This window comes from Anas acuta, chromosome 1 (assembly GCF_963932015.1).
Source record: "Anas acuta chromosome 1, bAnaAcu1.1, whole genome shotgun sequence".
NCBI classification, from domain to species: domain Eukaryota; kingdom Metazoa; phylum Chordata; class Aves; order Anseriformes; family Anatidae; genus Anas; species Anas acuta.
The window spans coordinates 147,226,736-147,239,520 of record NC_088979.1 but is presented as its reverse complement, the minus strand read 5'-3'; the positions used below and the strand labels follow the sequence as shown (position 1 = coordinate 147,239,520).

Sequence of the window (12,785 nt, the reverse complement as noted above, 5' to 3'; positions counted from 1 at the left end):
AACCATAAAAGAAGAGAGAGGTTAAACACTAAATTTTTGGCTATCACATCCAGGGGTACAATGAATTGCAGAAATACCTACCTAGTTTGAAATTAATTTTCTGAGGAAAATACTGCTTATAAGAGAGTATGAGCCCAGTAACATGGTTTGGATTTGCCTTCAGAGGAAAGCATTTAACAAGTACAGAGTAGCACTTATCTCATGGGCTTGAGGCCTTCCACCTGACTACCATCTCACCCTCTTCAGTGCAGTCATTTACTCTGTGTGGTTGGGATAAGGAAGGACCAGCTAGGTAGCAGTCTGCACCGATTTTGTCTTAGTTTGCCTGGAGGGTCTGGTTTACAACTCATACTGCGTATGGCCAGACAGGTTTTGCTTTGAATGCGTTGTGTACTACAAGGGCTGGGTGTCTCTGAAGAGGAACAGATTTATAAAAAAAGTCTTGCTGGACGATTTAAACTGAGTTGTTTGTTCTCATGATACGATGCATGGACAGCATAGGAAAAAGACTGGGGAGCTGCCACAACTTGAGTTTACCTAAGAAGAGGAGCAGAATTATATCTTTCTGGAAAAGGGAAGCTCAGCTTTCCATCTCCATTTATTTTAATCTATTTTAAAAAGGGAGGTTTTCTTTATGAAGCTACTAATTTCTACGCTGAAGACAGAGTCAGAGTAAAAATTATAGTGGAATTTGAAAAGAAAATAATGGGAGATCAGCTGAGGGAACGCTGGTTCAGCTTGGAAACCAGAGAAGTTACAGTCTAACATTCAATGTAATTCTGCACCAGCTGAAGCTTCATAGTTTCTGGGCAAGGCTGTATGTAATTACTTGCTGAAGCAGTGCTATTGCAAGTGTCAGCACTCATTCAGAAAAGATCGATTTGGGAGCAGAAACAGAGATGATCTTGATTTTCCAAGAGGTTGCTGTGTTATGTTCATAAACTCTAAACATTTGTCTTGTCTACATGTTTATGTAAGTACAAATAATTTGATTCTGGAGAAATCAGAAGCAACAATATGTGGGAAGTCTTTTAAAAACTAAAATAAATGGAAGGGAATAAACTTGGGTTTGTGGACTCACTACAGCTTTGTTTTAGAAGTTTGAAAACCAAACAAACAAAAAACCACAAAAGCATATCCACAGAACCCCAAATGCATTTAAAATCTGGGCTGCAGCCAAAATACTTTTACATGTATCAGAAACAATTCAATGTGTCCACATTTTCTACTTATTTTCCTTGCAAATTTCCCATTTTGTAAATGGATTCACCTTAACTGGAAATTATTCAGTACTGTTACTCTTTTTGCCAAGTAGATAGGAGTGGGATTCAAATCATATTAAAACTTTCTTCTGTTTTATTTTTGCTGTTAAAGGTCATGAAATGAATGACATGCAAGGCATTTGTTTGCTTTTTTCAGTAACAAGTCATACATTTTTACTGTCATAAATTTTAAAATTAAAAAACAAAACAAAACAAAACCTAGCTGTTGAAGATTAAGTTGCAACAGTGAAACAGTGATGTTTTAGAAAGGAAAGGTGCTGATTTGTGTGCTGTGGAATTTGTTTTTAATCTTTCAACTTATTAAAATTAGCATTTTAGTCTTGATTTCACATGGAAATACTCTTCGATCTTTAAAGTTTTACACCTGGCTCTGCTGGTGTGCTGCAGCAGCCAAGTGTACTTTTGAGTACTACAATATGCTGCAGAAATGAACCAGGGGATATTCTAGAGAAATTTGTCGGAAATGCACGATAGCTTACACAAAGGCAATGTTGATTTTTAACTGTAAGAAAAAGCTCAATAATGAAGCAAGCACTGGCAATAAGAATGCTCTCCCATGTGAACACTTGCTGTCTGTAAATCTATAAAATAAATAATTTGTTCCCCAACTTACAACTGATGGCCTAATTTGTCTTTCAAATTCTAATTCTCAGCTCCCAAAATCTAGCACTTCTGGGACACCTCTGTAGACTCAGTACTAGCTGTCACTGGCCTATAAAAACATGTAATTCCAGTTTCTTGTTTTAATACAGCGTTGCTAAGTCCAGTGTTAAAGCCAACTTTCCTCCTAACATCTGCTTAGCAAATTTCTGTACAGGAAAACAAATTCTGACAGAAGTTGCGCAGCTTCCCACATGCTTTGAGGAATCTGCGGAGGCGGGTGTTGCTTTCACAGCATGGGGAACAGATGCCCTGGTTGTATCTGCATTAGTATACTAAAAAGGGCCAGAGCTCTGGTGCTGTCCTGGGATAATTAATGCTGATTAATTTTTAGCATGCTGCCTGGCATGGTTCTGGCATACACAACGTTTTCCCAGGCAATGCCCAAGCACAGCTGAAGGGATAACATGTGCCAGGGACCTCTGCCAAGAGGCAGTTACTCTTCTTTGGAGGAGGAAGAGTATTTAGCTGTGAGCCAGACCATGCTGCTTGCCCTTAGGAACAGAAAAAAGGTTTTGGTCCTTATTTACTAATGTAGAAATGACCTCTGAGAGCTAATAAAAATAAAACTTAATAGGCATTAGTGATTGGACTGATGAAATTAAGCATGTCCTAACTGGTTCACCCTAACCCCATTAAATCCCGTAATTTGTGCTTGATAATGAAACTATTAATGATAACTTCAGGAGGTTTTCATCCACTGGATTTATTTTAACTGCATGCTTACTACAGGAGGAGGGAGAAACTGGGTGAAAGCTTTAAAAAGCAAAAAGACTTACGTGATCTGTCCTGGTGCAACCATTGAACATTTAGCTTTTTTGTGGCAGGTGTTGTTTGTTTCACATAAGTCTATCATGCTGCATCCTTTCCCAGGTACAAAGTTTGTATAATGCTCCTTGCACTCACAGTGGGACTACATCAGAGGGATGGAAGAGGAGAGAGAAAAATCAGACATGCACAAAGTGTATGTTTCAGCATACTTTCTGCTACTAGGATTTAAAAAAATGGAAAACTTTCAAAGCCTTAGTTAATCACCTGGTGAGTTTAGTTGCAAGTATAAAGCTTATCCCTATTTATCTAATTCCCTTTGAGGCTTTACCCACTACAGAAAACTACTGACACTCAGTTAAAGCCCTTTAGATTCAATTCTGTGACCAGAAAACATTTTAAATCAGCATGGATAGGTTAAAGCCTCTGCTCCCGCAGTCCTCAGCCTCTCAAAAGAAGTGCCAAAGCACATTATTTACTGGTGAGGCATATCAGCAGTACACACCAGCCTGAGTGTGCCAGCCATGTGCAGCTTGCTGAAAAACTCCCAAGTGGAGAAACTTATATGACCATGAGCTTCAGGACAACCCTGGGTAACTGACTCCCTTTTCTGCTCCTCAGGGTGTCCAGGCAAGACAGGCATGGTCACTAGAAGTTTTGCTTTCTCAGTGTCAGGAGTACAATAGAGAAATTTGAGCCAGTTCCCAACAGCATGAATGCTATGCAGTCTTTACATGGTGCCATTCATCAGTAGTTCTTAAAGATCCAAGTTATGCTAACTTCAGGTGTTTAGCTGCAGTATCTCTGTAAGAACCCTACTGGTCCGTGCAGTCACAGAAATTCAACTCTGAGAAGCTTCATTTTGGTGCCTCCATTTAGAAGAAACAAATTTGAGCCAAAACATTCCACAAAAAAGACCACACTAACGTCATTCCCATCTCCAGAGGGAAACACACTAGCATGCGTAGATAGAGAAAGAAATGGGGTCCCTCCTGGCCACCTGCAAGGCTTATGCCAAAGCCAGGAGTAGATCTTGGCTTCCCTGAGGCCTGTGCCTGTACCCTCATGGCGTCTTTCTGGAGACAAAGCAATTTTTTTTCCTGGGCAGCTGACAAAGGAAACATCTGAAGCACAAGTTCAACACTAACCTTTCCTGGGCCATCATATATGCAAATGGTAGACTGTGCAGGGCAGTTCCCGTATATTGCTTGGCACGGGTCTATGGGTAAGCAGACTTGACCATCCCCTTTGTATCCTTCTTGACAGGCACATTTGTGGTGATTTGGTCCAAGGTAAATGCAGTTGGCATTAGGATCACAGACCTTTTTGGAGCATGGATTGATAGCTTGAAAAAAAAAAAAAGTAAAGGAATTATTGTCCACCACCCTAAAACTGAAGACAAGGATTTGCTCAAGCATCTCTATGTCAAACAAAGCCCGGGCAGACTAAACTTCTCATAACAGCCAAGTCTGAAGTATCGTGGCGACATAAAGACAGGAGGGAGGAATGTGTTTATACTAACGTACTAACATAGCAACTGTTTGCTTTTGTACAGAAATGATCTCTTAACTTGGCAAATTATGTTATAAACAGATTAAAAGATATAATGTGCTCATTAAAATATTACAACTATTTTCCTGTTCTGTGGTGGATTTTAACTACAGTACGTCAGGTATGTGATATGAAGTCAGTAAAGGCTTTAAGTGTGTGCTAGATCAGTTGGAAACTATTTCTCAATACAATAGGTCTGCTGTTTTCTTTCCGGTAATTAAACAATATAATGTCAACCATTCAGCTGTATGGAAAACTGGCCAGCAAGTTCTTTAGTTGTGTCTTCCACACTGTTGTAGGTTCAGGACTGGACTGGAAGCTCACTGTTTATTTCCAGGAGCTGTTTTTTTTTTTTTTTCCCAAGTCAATGGCATTGTTTGTCCTTGTTCATATTCCAGCAGTGCTTGGAGAGCTTCTTTAGACACCTTTGTGTCCAGTTTAGGACACAGTCAAGCACATCTTGCAGCTGGAAGGGTGGTACTTGCCGTCATCCCCTCTCCTCCTTGTCCCTTTTGTACCCCTCAGCTGGGACTGAGAGAGTTGGCAATGCTCGGCTTCACTCTCTCAAGCCTTCTCTTTTGTTCCGGTGTAAAATCACACGTGCACACATTTGTATGCTCAAACTGACCATGGACAATGCCACCTCCCAGTTGAGTTGGGGCAGTCACTGCTATCCTCTGTTACATATTTTGTAGTGCTGGAGCTGCTTGTCCTCTGCTTACCAGCCAGTCAAAAGTAAAAGATACTGGCTTAAGCCACAGGTAACTGGGCTTAAGCCCAGTAGCAAAAGACAGTAGGTAGGGCAGAGGAGCAACATTAATGTGGGCTTACTCAAGAGGTAAGGCAACTAGCATCCTTCTCTGCTGGTTGCTTGTCTGTGTTGCCTACTAGTAGAACCTTGCATTCCCTGAGAAGTCACTTTCTGCTGTCCTGCTCTTGGATGGTGGTCGAGTCTACTCAGAGAGGACTACCACACAGGATCAAGAGATACCAGAGTTAGGACCAAGAGATCCCAAGAGGTGACTCAGTATCCATGTGAAAGAACTTCTTCACGGTGAGGGTGACAGAGCACTGGAACAGGCTGCCCAAGGGAGGTTGTGGAGTCTCCTACTCTAGAGATCTTCAAGGCCTGTCTGGACGCCTACCTGGGCAACCTGCTCTAGGGAACCTGCTTTGGCAGGGAGGTTGGACCCAATGATCTCCTGAGGTCCCTTCCAACCCCTACAATTCTGTGATTCTGTGATCCACGCTTTCAAGGGGACTTACTAGGTTTATTCTGGTTGTATGGACTGAAGTTTATGAGCAGTTGGACTGATGTGCATCTGGAGCACATTTTAGTGCTTTGCTTCATCTGGAAGGAATCCAGCTTGTGCACCTGAGACTGCTTTGATATGTGAACCCAAGAACAGTTACGTCAGGATGATGGTAAGATTTGCTTCAGAAGTGTTTAATATCTGAACTGTAATAATAATGATGTTGTTCCCAAAGAACCCAGTATACATTAAAATTACTCACGTTCACAATGTGTACCGTCCCCGTGGTAGTTGGGCAGACATGTGCATTGCAATCTTCTGCCATCCTCATCTGAGATGGTGCATCTTGAGTTTGCAGGGCACCGCAAGGCCTCGCATTCAGCTATTGCTGAGGGACAGAGGGTGACAGATTAAGCTGTCTGCATACTCCTGTTCCAGGAGACATTGCAGCTTTCAGTATACCAGCTGAAAGTCCACTTGGCCTGGGGACCATCCATCCCATCAATCCCCATCTTTATTCTGGTGATTGAAGGGGTTACAATGGTTATGGACATTCATGGGCAGGGTTTTGAGGTTCAGTGTATGTCTAATTGCTTAAGTAAATAACCTGAGACTAATTTTACATTTGTCCTTACCAATTCTAACTGTATCAGAGCCATCGAATATAACTTATATAGAAAACAGCCTACTTACGCTGATCACAGCTGAGTCCTTGGTATCCAGACAAGCAAGTGCATCTTCCATCCCCTGTAATTCCACTATTGCACACTCCATGAACACAGTTGCAAACTATATGGAGAGATGAATTGGCTTTAATGAATAAAGATGGTGTTTGGAAAGACATCATTAGTGGTTACCCATAGCAAATAGTGTCCTGGCCAACAGCTGTTAAATATTAAAAGCACAATTTTCAAACCAAGCTTTGATCAGACTTCATGAATTACAGGTTTCCATTAATGAGAAGATCAAAACTCGTAGCTGCATATATCAGCAAATAACAGATACTGATTTTTGCAGTCTGATATAATAGCCTGAGGGCCTGAAAATCTTCAGGATGTGTTAAATATAAGACTTACCAGTTGCTATTATTTTAAAGCTTTAAAAATTTAACATATGATCTTGAGTCAAAATTGAATATAACATGTAACAAATACTTTTTATAACTGTTAACAAATCAATAATAAATTGTACATTTTTGCTTTAATTCTGTTTGCCTCCCTCTCAAAAATCTCCAGAAGAGATGACTTTTGTAACTTTTTTTCCCCCTAAACAGAATTAATTTTGTTAAAAGGATAATGAGTCGCTGTGTTGGTTTAGGTCTGAAGCAGACTTTGGCCCTGTTTGTTCCTATATTCTGTTATTTCAGGTTACAAACCTTGTAAAAGTACACACACAAGGCTCTGTATTCAGAGTCCAGGCAACTATGATACCCCTCTATAAGTGGTTTTATGTATTCTTAAAAAGCCTTATAGTTATAACTGTTTCAATTATGGTAATAGTGCTTTTTAAAAACACCCTGTACAGTTCCTCTTGAAAAAGCCTCTAAGATGTACAACGTTGTAGTGGTGACTTCCTGTTTAAGCTGAAGTGATGGTAGTTTACTCCCTTCCCTTTACAAACATATGTCATGTTCATGCAAATTGCCTATCTTAATTAATTTCTAATACTTTACCTGTGTTAGTAGTCCTACTACAAAAAGGAGAAACATCTAAGGTATTGTAGAAAAGCAGTTAGTCACAAATGCATGGTAATTATAGGTACTTAGAAAACTTGGATAAACTCAAATATCTGCAAGCTGAAGTGTAAAATGATCCTTGAATTAAAATGTAGTTGAATCCTTCAGCAGCTGCTTGGAAAATTACATTATTACATTTGCAATACTGAATTCATTCAAGTACCCTAATTTTATGAAAACGTCTTGGTTGCCTTTCTGTGTATCAACACTGGCATCCAGTGGACGGCTGGTGGAAAAAGAACCTTTAAATCAGCCGTGGTGTAGGATTAGTACAGAAAGGCCATCACAGATTATTTAAAGTGAGGCTGTTCATGACTCTTTTTTAGGAGTAACTTGATGCAGTTCTTGAGGGAACAAAAGTGTTTTATTTAGAGATAAACAGCTATTACTGCTTAAGAAAGCAGGCGATTTTGTGAACTTGTATAATGCTCATTAGGGTTGAGGAAGATAAGTAAAATAGTAGAAATCATTAAGAAACAGGCAAAATAGGAAAATATACAAATGTATACACTTGTGACCTATTTTAATTTTAAATAGTGCAAATAGCTCAGATCCTTCCCTCAATGTCCCACTACTCCTAATAGAAGTATGGCCAGTATGATCAAAAAACACCCCACAACTAAACAAAAGCTACCCTTTTTCACAGTTTTCACTGAATTATGGAGCTCCATGGCACACAACATTGTGGAGACCAAGAGCAGAACTAGATTTAGAAACGAGGTATATAATTTCTGGAGGATGGTCCAACAGGAGCCATTAATTTCAATACCACATGGGTATTTCATGCCCTATACAGATGTTCTAATTAGCAGATGAATTTAAAAGTCATACCAAAACACTGTAAACCACTATAAATTGTGCATTGATATGTTCCTGTCCAATATTTTGTAAGCACTGTTTAGATCAAGTAAATGCAAATCCATCATTTAGGATGAAAACTGGGTGACAGGATAACAGGGTGGCATACTGCAGGAACACAAAAATAATTCTAACCCCAAATTTATTTGACTGTTGGCTAAAAAAAAAAAAAGATATTTAAGATAAGATTAAGATATTTTTGTAGTGCTAACACTGCCAGTCTTCTCTGCATGACTCTGAGTTGAATGGAGGACTTGTTAGTGTTAGGTCAGAGGTTGGACTTGATGATCTTGAGGTCTCTTCCAACCTAGACAATTCTGTGATTCTGTGAATCCAGTCCCTCTATGAACGAGAAATTGAGTAGCTGCCTATTTTCTTTCCCTGTTGTATTTCTTGAAGCAGAGAGCAGCTCCTGGTGGGAAACTAAACGCCCTACCCATTTCACTGTGATATCTTAGTGTCTGAATACAGCTTGCACTCACCTGCTTTTCCCCGTTTCAATACAGAAGGCTTAAACTTACCTGATGTGCATTGAGGACCAAATAAATTCTCCTCAGCACATTTTTCACAGGCTGTCCCACCAAATCCTTTCTGTGAATTACAGAATGGAAGTAAAAACTTTAATCTCTCATCTGTATACAGATAGACAGACAAACAGTTAGTAGCCTGGAAGCAACATCTTTAGCTTCCAAAAAAAACCCCAAAGCACACCACCACCAAGAACAAAACAAAACAAAACAAAAAGTCAGTCAGCAAATCAGAAATGACCACTGAGATTTAGAAAATGTTCTTTTGAATAATCTTTTCTTTTCTTTTCTTTTCTTTTCTTTTCTTTTCTTTTCTTTTCTTTTCTTTTCTTTTCTTTTCTTTTCTTTTCTTTTCTTTTCTTTTCTTTTTTAACTTTACATTTGAAATCATATCACATTTTGAATATCAAGTTAACAATAGAGAATGATAATCAAGCCTAAGGCCCAAATCATTTCTATAATTGTTAGGTTGTATTTCTTGACTATTTCTTATTCTGTCAACTTTTCACATGTCGCCAAAGGATATGATTTTGATGTAATTTAAAGATTAACCAGTAGAGGAGGAGGTAAAAAACATTTTATTTTATTTTTTTTTTTAAATCTTTTTACTAAATTTATTAAGCAGTGCACATTGGACTCTCAGAGAAACATATTGACAGTATAGTCCCAAATATAATTATTTCTAATTAGGGCAAGTAGTCTTAAGTAGCAGCACACATTAAATGATAGAATTTAAACCACATATTTCAAGAAAACAGAATGGAAGAACCCTTTAATAATTTCACCTGAATATTCCTAAGTCTATAGAAATAATACTATGAATTTTAGTGCAAACCAAACAAAACATGAACTCCAAGCAGGGCACCTCTGCTATTTTTGAAATGCTCTCATGTACACAATGTAGCATGTACTATTTTATGTAATAATATTTATTATTATTTCTTAGTGGCATTTATATGCTGAAGTTATATTTTTTCCTTTACGAGAAAGGCTGTACCTGACAAATGCATGTTCCATCCCCTTTTATGCCCTCGGAGCAGCGTCCTCTCCCATTGCATGGTGATGCAGCTCCTCCTGGACATGCTGGAAATGACGATGTATAAGTGATCAGTCACCTTGCTCTGACCCTTCTGCCCCACTTGAATGTTTGGGTGAGGACCTTGGAGGCTGTGGGGCTTTGGGCCAGGCAGGGTTATCAGGTGATGGCTGCTGTTTTGCATCTGCCCAAATCTCCTCACTTGCCTTCACCAGAGACCATCACCACTCTCTAGTATGGAAAGTTTCAGCTAGTTCTGTAACCAAGGGATTACACAAGAATAAAGTGCAGCACTGATTTAGTCCCTTCTGATTCACCTCTATCGTCCTCTAAACTGTTAGATTGTTTAACAGAAGTGATGTTTGCATGACCACTTCTTTGGTATGTTAATACAACTGACTGATTGAGAACTTGCTGTCAGGATCATATTTGATGGTAAGCTAAGGTTTAAATAAGCCTTGCTGCAACACGTGTCCTGTCCTCCCCTCCTCTCTTCCTCTCAGTTGCATTTGATGTATCTGGAAAGTTCCTCCCTTGTACATCCTTTAAGACTGTGATGTTTGATTCAAATCCCCCTAGAAATTAAAATATGAGTATCTCATGACCCACTTCTCTCCTATGGGCTGTGGTCACTACTAACATTTGGGTGCCAAAGATGTGGTATGTTCTTCAGATCCTCTGATGCTAAAACTGTGATTATAGGTGGTGGTACACTAGGTGAGACAATGTCTGACCATAAACCCCAGCCAGATGGAAGACATAAGAAAAAATGATCGCATTTCCAAATCAAAGGAGTTTAATTTATGGCTAAGATTTTTCAATATCCATATTTTTAATAAGATATTACCTATAGAAAAAACATATCAGAGTAGTTTTTAGTCAGATTGTTCTGTCAGGTTTTTCCTTCCATTGGGAATATCCTTATTTTTAAGTCACGCAGCCTCTCTGTGGAAATGATTTATTAACTCCCTTGCATAAGCCCTTCCATCCTGTCAGCCTAGCTGGAGTTCCCATTAGGCACCATAATCCTCATGCAGGTGGTATCTAAATGTAGGAAACTCCTATTGCCCTTGTAGGTGCTCTGCTGTACATTACTGGTGGATTTATTGGTTATAGAGTCTTGGCTGGTTCCATGCGTGCTTGGGTGGACAGCACTGGATTTATGCTCCCACTGGGGAACGTAATCCTGATTTAGAGTGGTTAAGTGACTCGGAAGTTCACATGAAAATGAATTTGATTAGTGTGGAGTGATGAGCAAATAAGTGTATGTGCGTACATGTACACCTAATTTTAGCGAAGGCTTTGGCTTTATAACACTATCAAGTTTTCTCTGTTTATTTCTTGATGAGTTTGTGAGGTCTGTTGGATTTGAGTAAGCTCCTCAGGAAAAATCATTGCTTTTAAAGGTAAAAATCTGAATCTGGTTCATCTCATATATGCTGAAACAAAAGTGTTTATTAAGAATTGAGATGAAATAAACAGGAACAAGGTAAAGTGACAAGTACATATACTTTAATCTCTAAAGTAGCTTTTAGTGAATCTTTAGGTATGGTGTGACAGGTATATGGATCTTTAGGACTGATGAGGATGCAAACTCTTTAATGTTTGCTGTCGAATGAAAACAATTTCAACTGCACTGATGCTTCTATTAAGCATGCAAAGATAAAGAAAACTCAAAGTTAATGATGTAAATTCCAGGAAAGTACACTTCAAAACTGCTGACAAGACAGTGTTTTGCTGTTGGTATTCATTCCACTTCCCCTTGTCTTCACTACCTTGTCTCCTGTTTTGATACCACCACCAAGGGACAGCTTTATCAGAAGCTTAGCAAATTACCGCATTGTTCGACAAGTTTAGTTAGGCAGATAAAGCACTTCCTCTCCTCTCACTCACCGTGCTGCAGTAGGCAGCAACAGGGCTTTGCTCTGGGACACCAGCATGACACGGGGTGACACTGGCATGGTCACCTGGCCCAGCCCTGGTGTTTGGGAGAATTTGGTTTCTGTTGAGGATGCTTTTCAAAAAATAGTAAAAAAGAGATGTTTCTGCTTACCTCTTTACAAATACAGGAGTTTGCAGGGCAAATCTTTATGCCTAGCTCATAAAAGCTTAAATCTATCTTTTTTTTTTTTTTTTCTCATAGAGTTTAATTTTGCTTTCTTAAGTGCTTTCAAATGCATCCTCTTCTTGGATTACGTATCTTCTCCAGCTCCCTGCACTGAAGCACTTGTAAAGATATAGTTTGAACCATATCCTTTGATAGAATTTGGTGTATTATCTTTCCTCTTGACCTTTTGTTTTAAACTTTTTTATTCTTTATTCTTGCAATGCTTTCCCCTCAGTTGCCCATACTGTGCACATTTGGTTTTGTACCCAGGCTTTTGATCGGAGTCATGCAAATATGTGCCCAGTGTGGCAACATGAGATGTGGTAGCGGTGGCTCACGCTGGAGCTCATTGCTGACACACTTTGGCCATACAAACTCTGCCAGCTTTGGCTTCTGCAGTTGGATGAGATGGAGAGAAATTAGCTGTCTCTATAAAAATATATTCTTGCTGGCCTGGTGGAGCCAATTAAGGTTCTGACCAGGCAGGTGCACAGTGATAGTGTCAGAAAGCTGTGCTCTTTTCCCCTCTGCTTTTGTTTTATTCTGATGTCTGTTTACAGAAGGATGTCTCATTTGCTCAGGGCACTAAGTAGGGAGGGAAACAGATGAAATATTTTTCATTCATGCCATGTGTTACAGTAAGTGCTATCGTTTAAGGAAATCAAAGCAGTATTTAAGACCTAATTCTGTCATTGCCATCAGATATTAAAGGTGAAGTAAACTCCTAGTCAGGATTTTTTCTTCCAGTCTCAGGAAGGACAGGTTTTCCTCCAAGCATTTCAAGGCATGCTGCATGGTCTTACAGAGACTGTGATAACGCAGAGAGCTATTTTCTTCCTCCAAATGACAGCAGAAACAATGCTGAGACCTTGATTTTTAGAAGAGTTGCTTTCTCAGGCCAGGAAATATGCCTGAAGGAAGAGGGGGCCTCCTTGCTCCTGCAGCCTCTGTCTGCAGCAGGGCAGAGCTCACATCCCCCTCTGCAAATACCCGTATACCTCTTGTGG

At 39.5% G+C, this 12,785-nt stretch overlaps 1 protein-coding gene and 1 long non-coding RNA gene across 2 annotated transcripts in view; one reads left to right on the top strand and one right to left on the bottom strand.

The window, feature by feature from the left end:
- The window catches only part of LOC137846286 (uncharacterized), a 176,769-nt gene that overhangs the window by 29,014 nt on the left and 134,970 nt on the right, over positions 1–12,785 (top strand). The gene's annotated exons all lie outside the window — the stretch shown is intronic.
- STAB2 (stabilin 2) overlaps positions 1–12,785 on the bottom strand; it is an 87,161-nt gene that overhangs the window by 66,913 nt on the left and 7,463 nt on the right. The window contains exons 4-9 of the mRNA XM_068664148.1: positions 9,633–9,718; positions 8,630–8,699; positions 6,209–6,304; positions 5,778–5,903; positions 3,860–4,056; positions 2,723–2,856 (exon numbers count right to left, since the gene is read on the bottom strand). Coding sequence (XP_068520249.1) covers positions 2,723–2,856; positions 3,860–4,056; positions 5,778–5,903; positions 6,209–6,304; positions 8,630–8,699; positions 9,633–9,718 — 709 coding nt within the window. The remainder of the gene's footprint in view (positions 1–2,722; positions 2,857–3,859; positions 4,057–5,777; positions 5,904–6,208; positions 6,305–8,629; positions 8,700–9,632; positions 9,719–12,785) is intronic.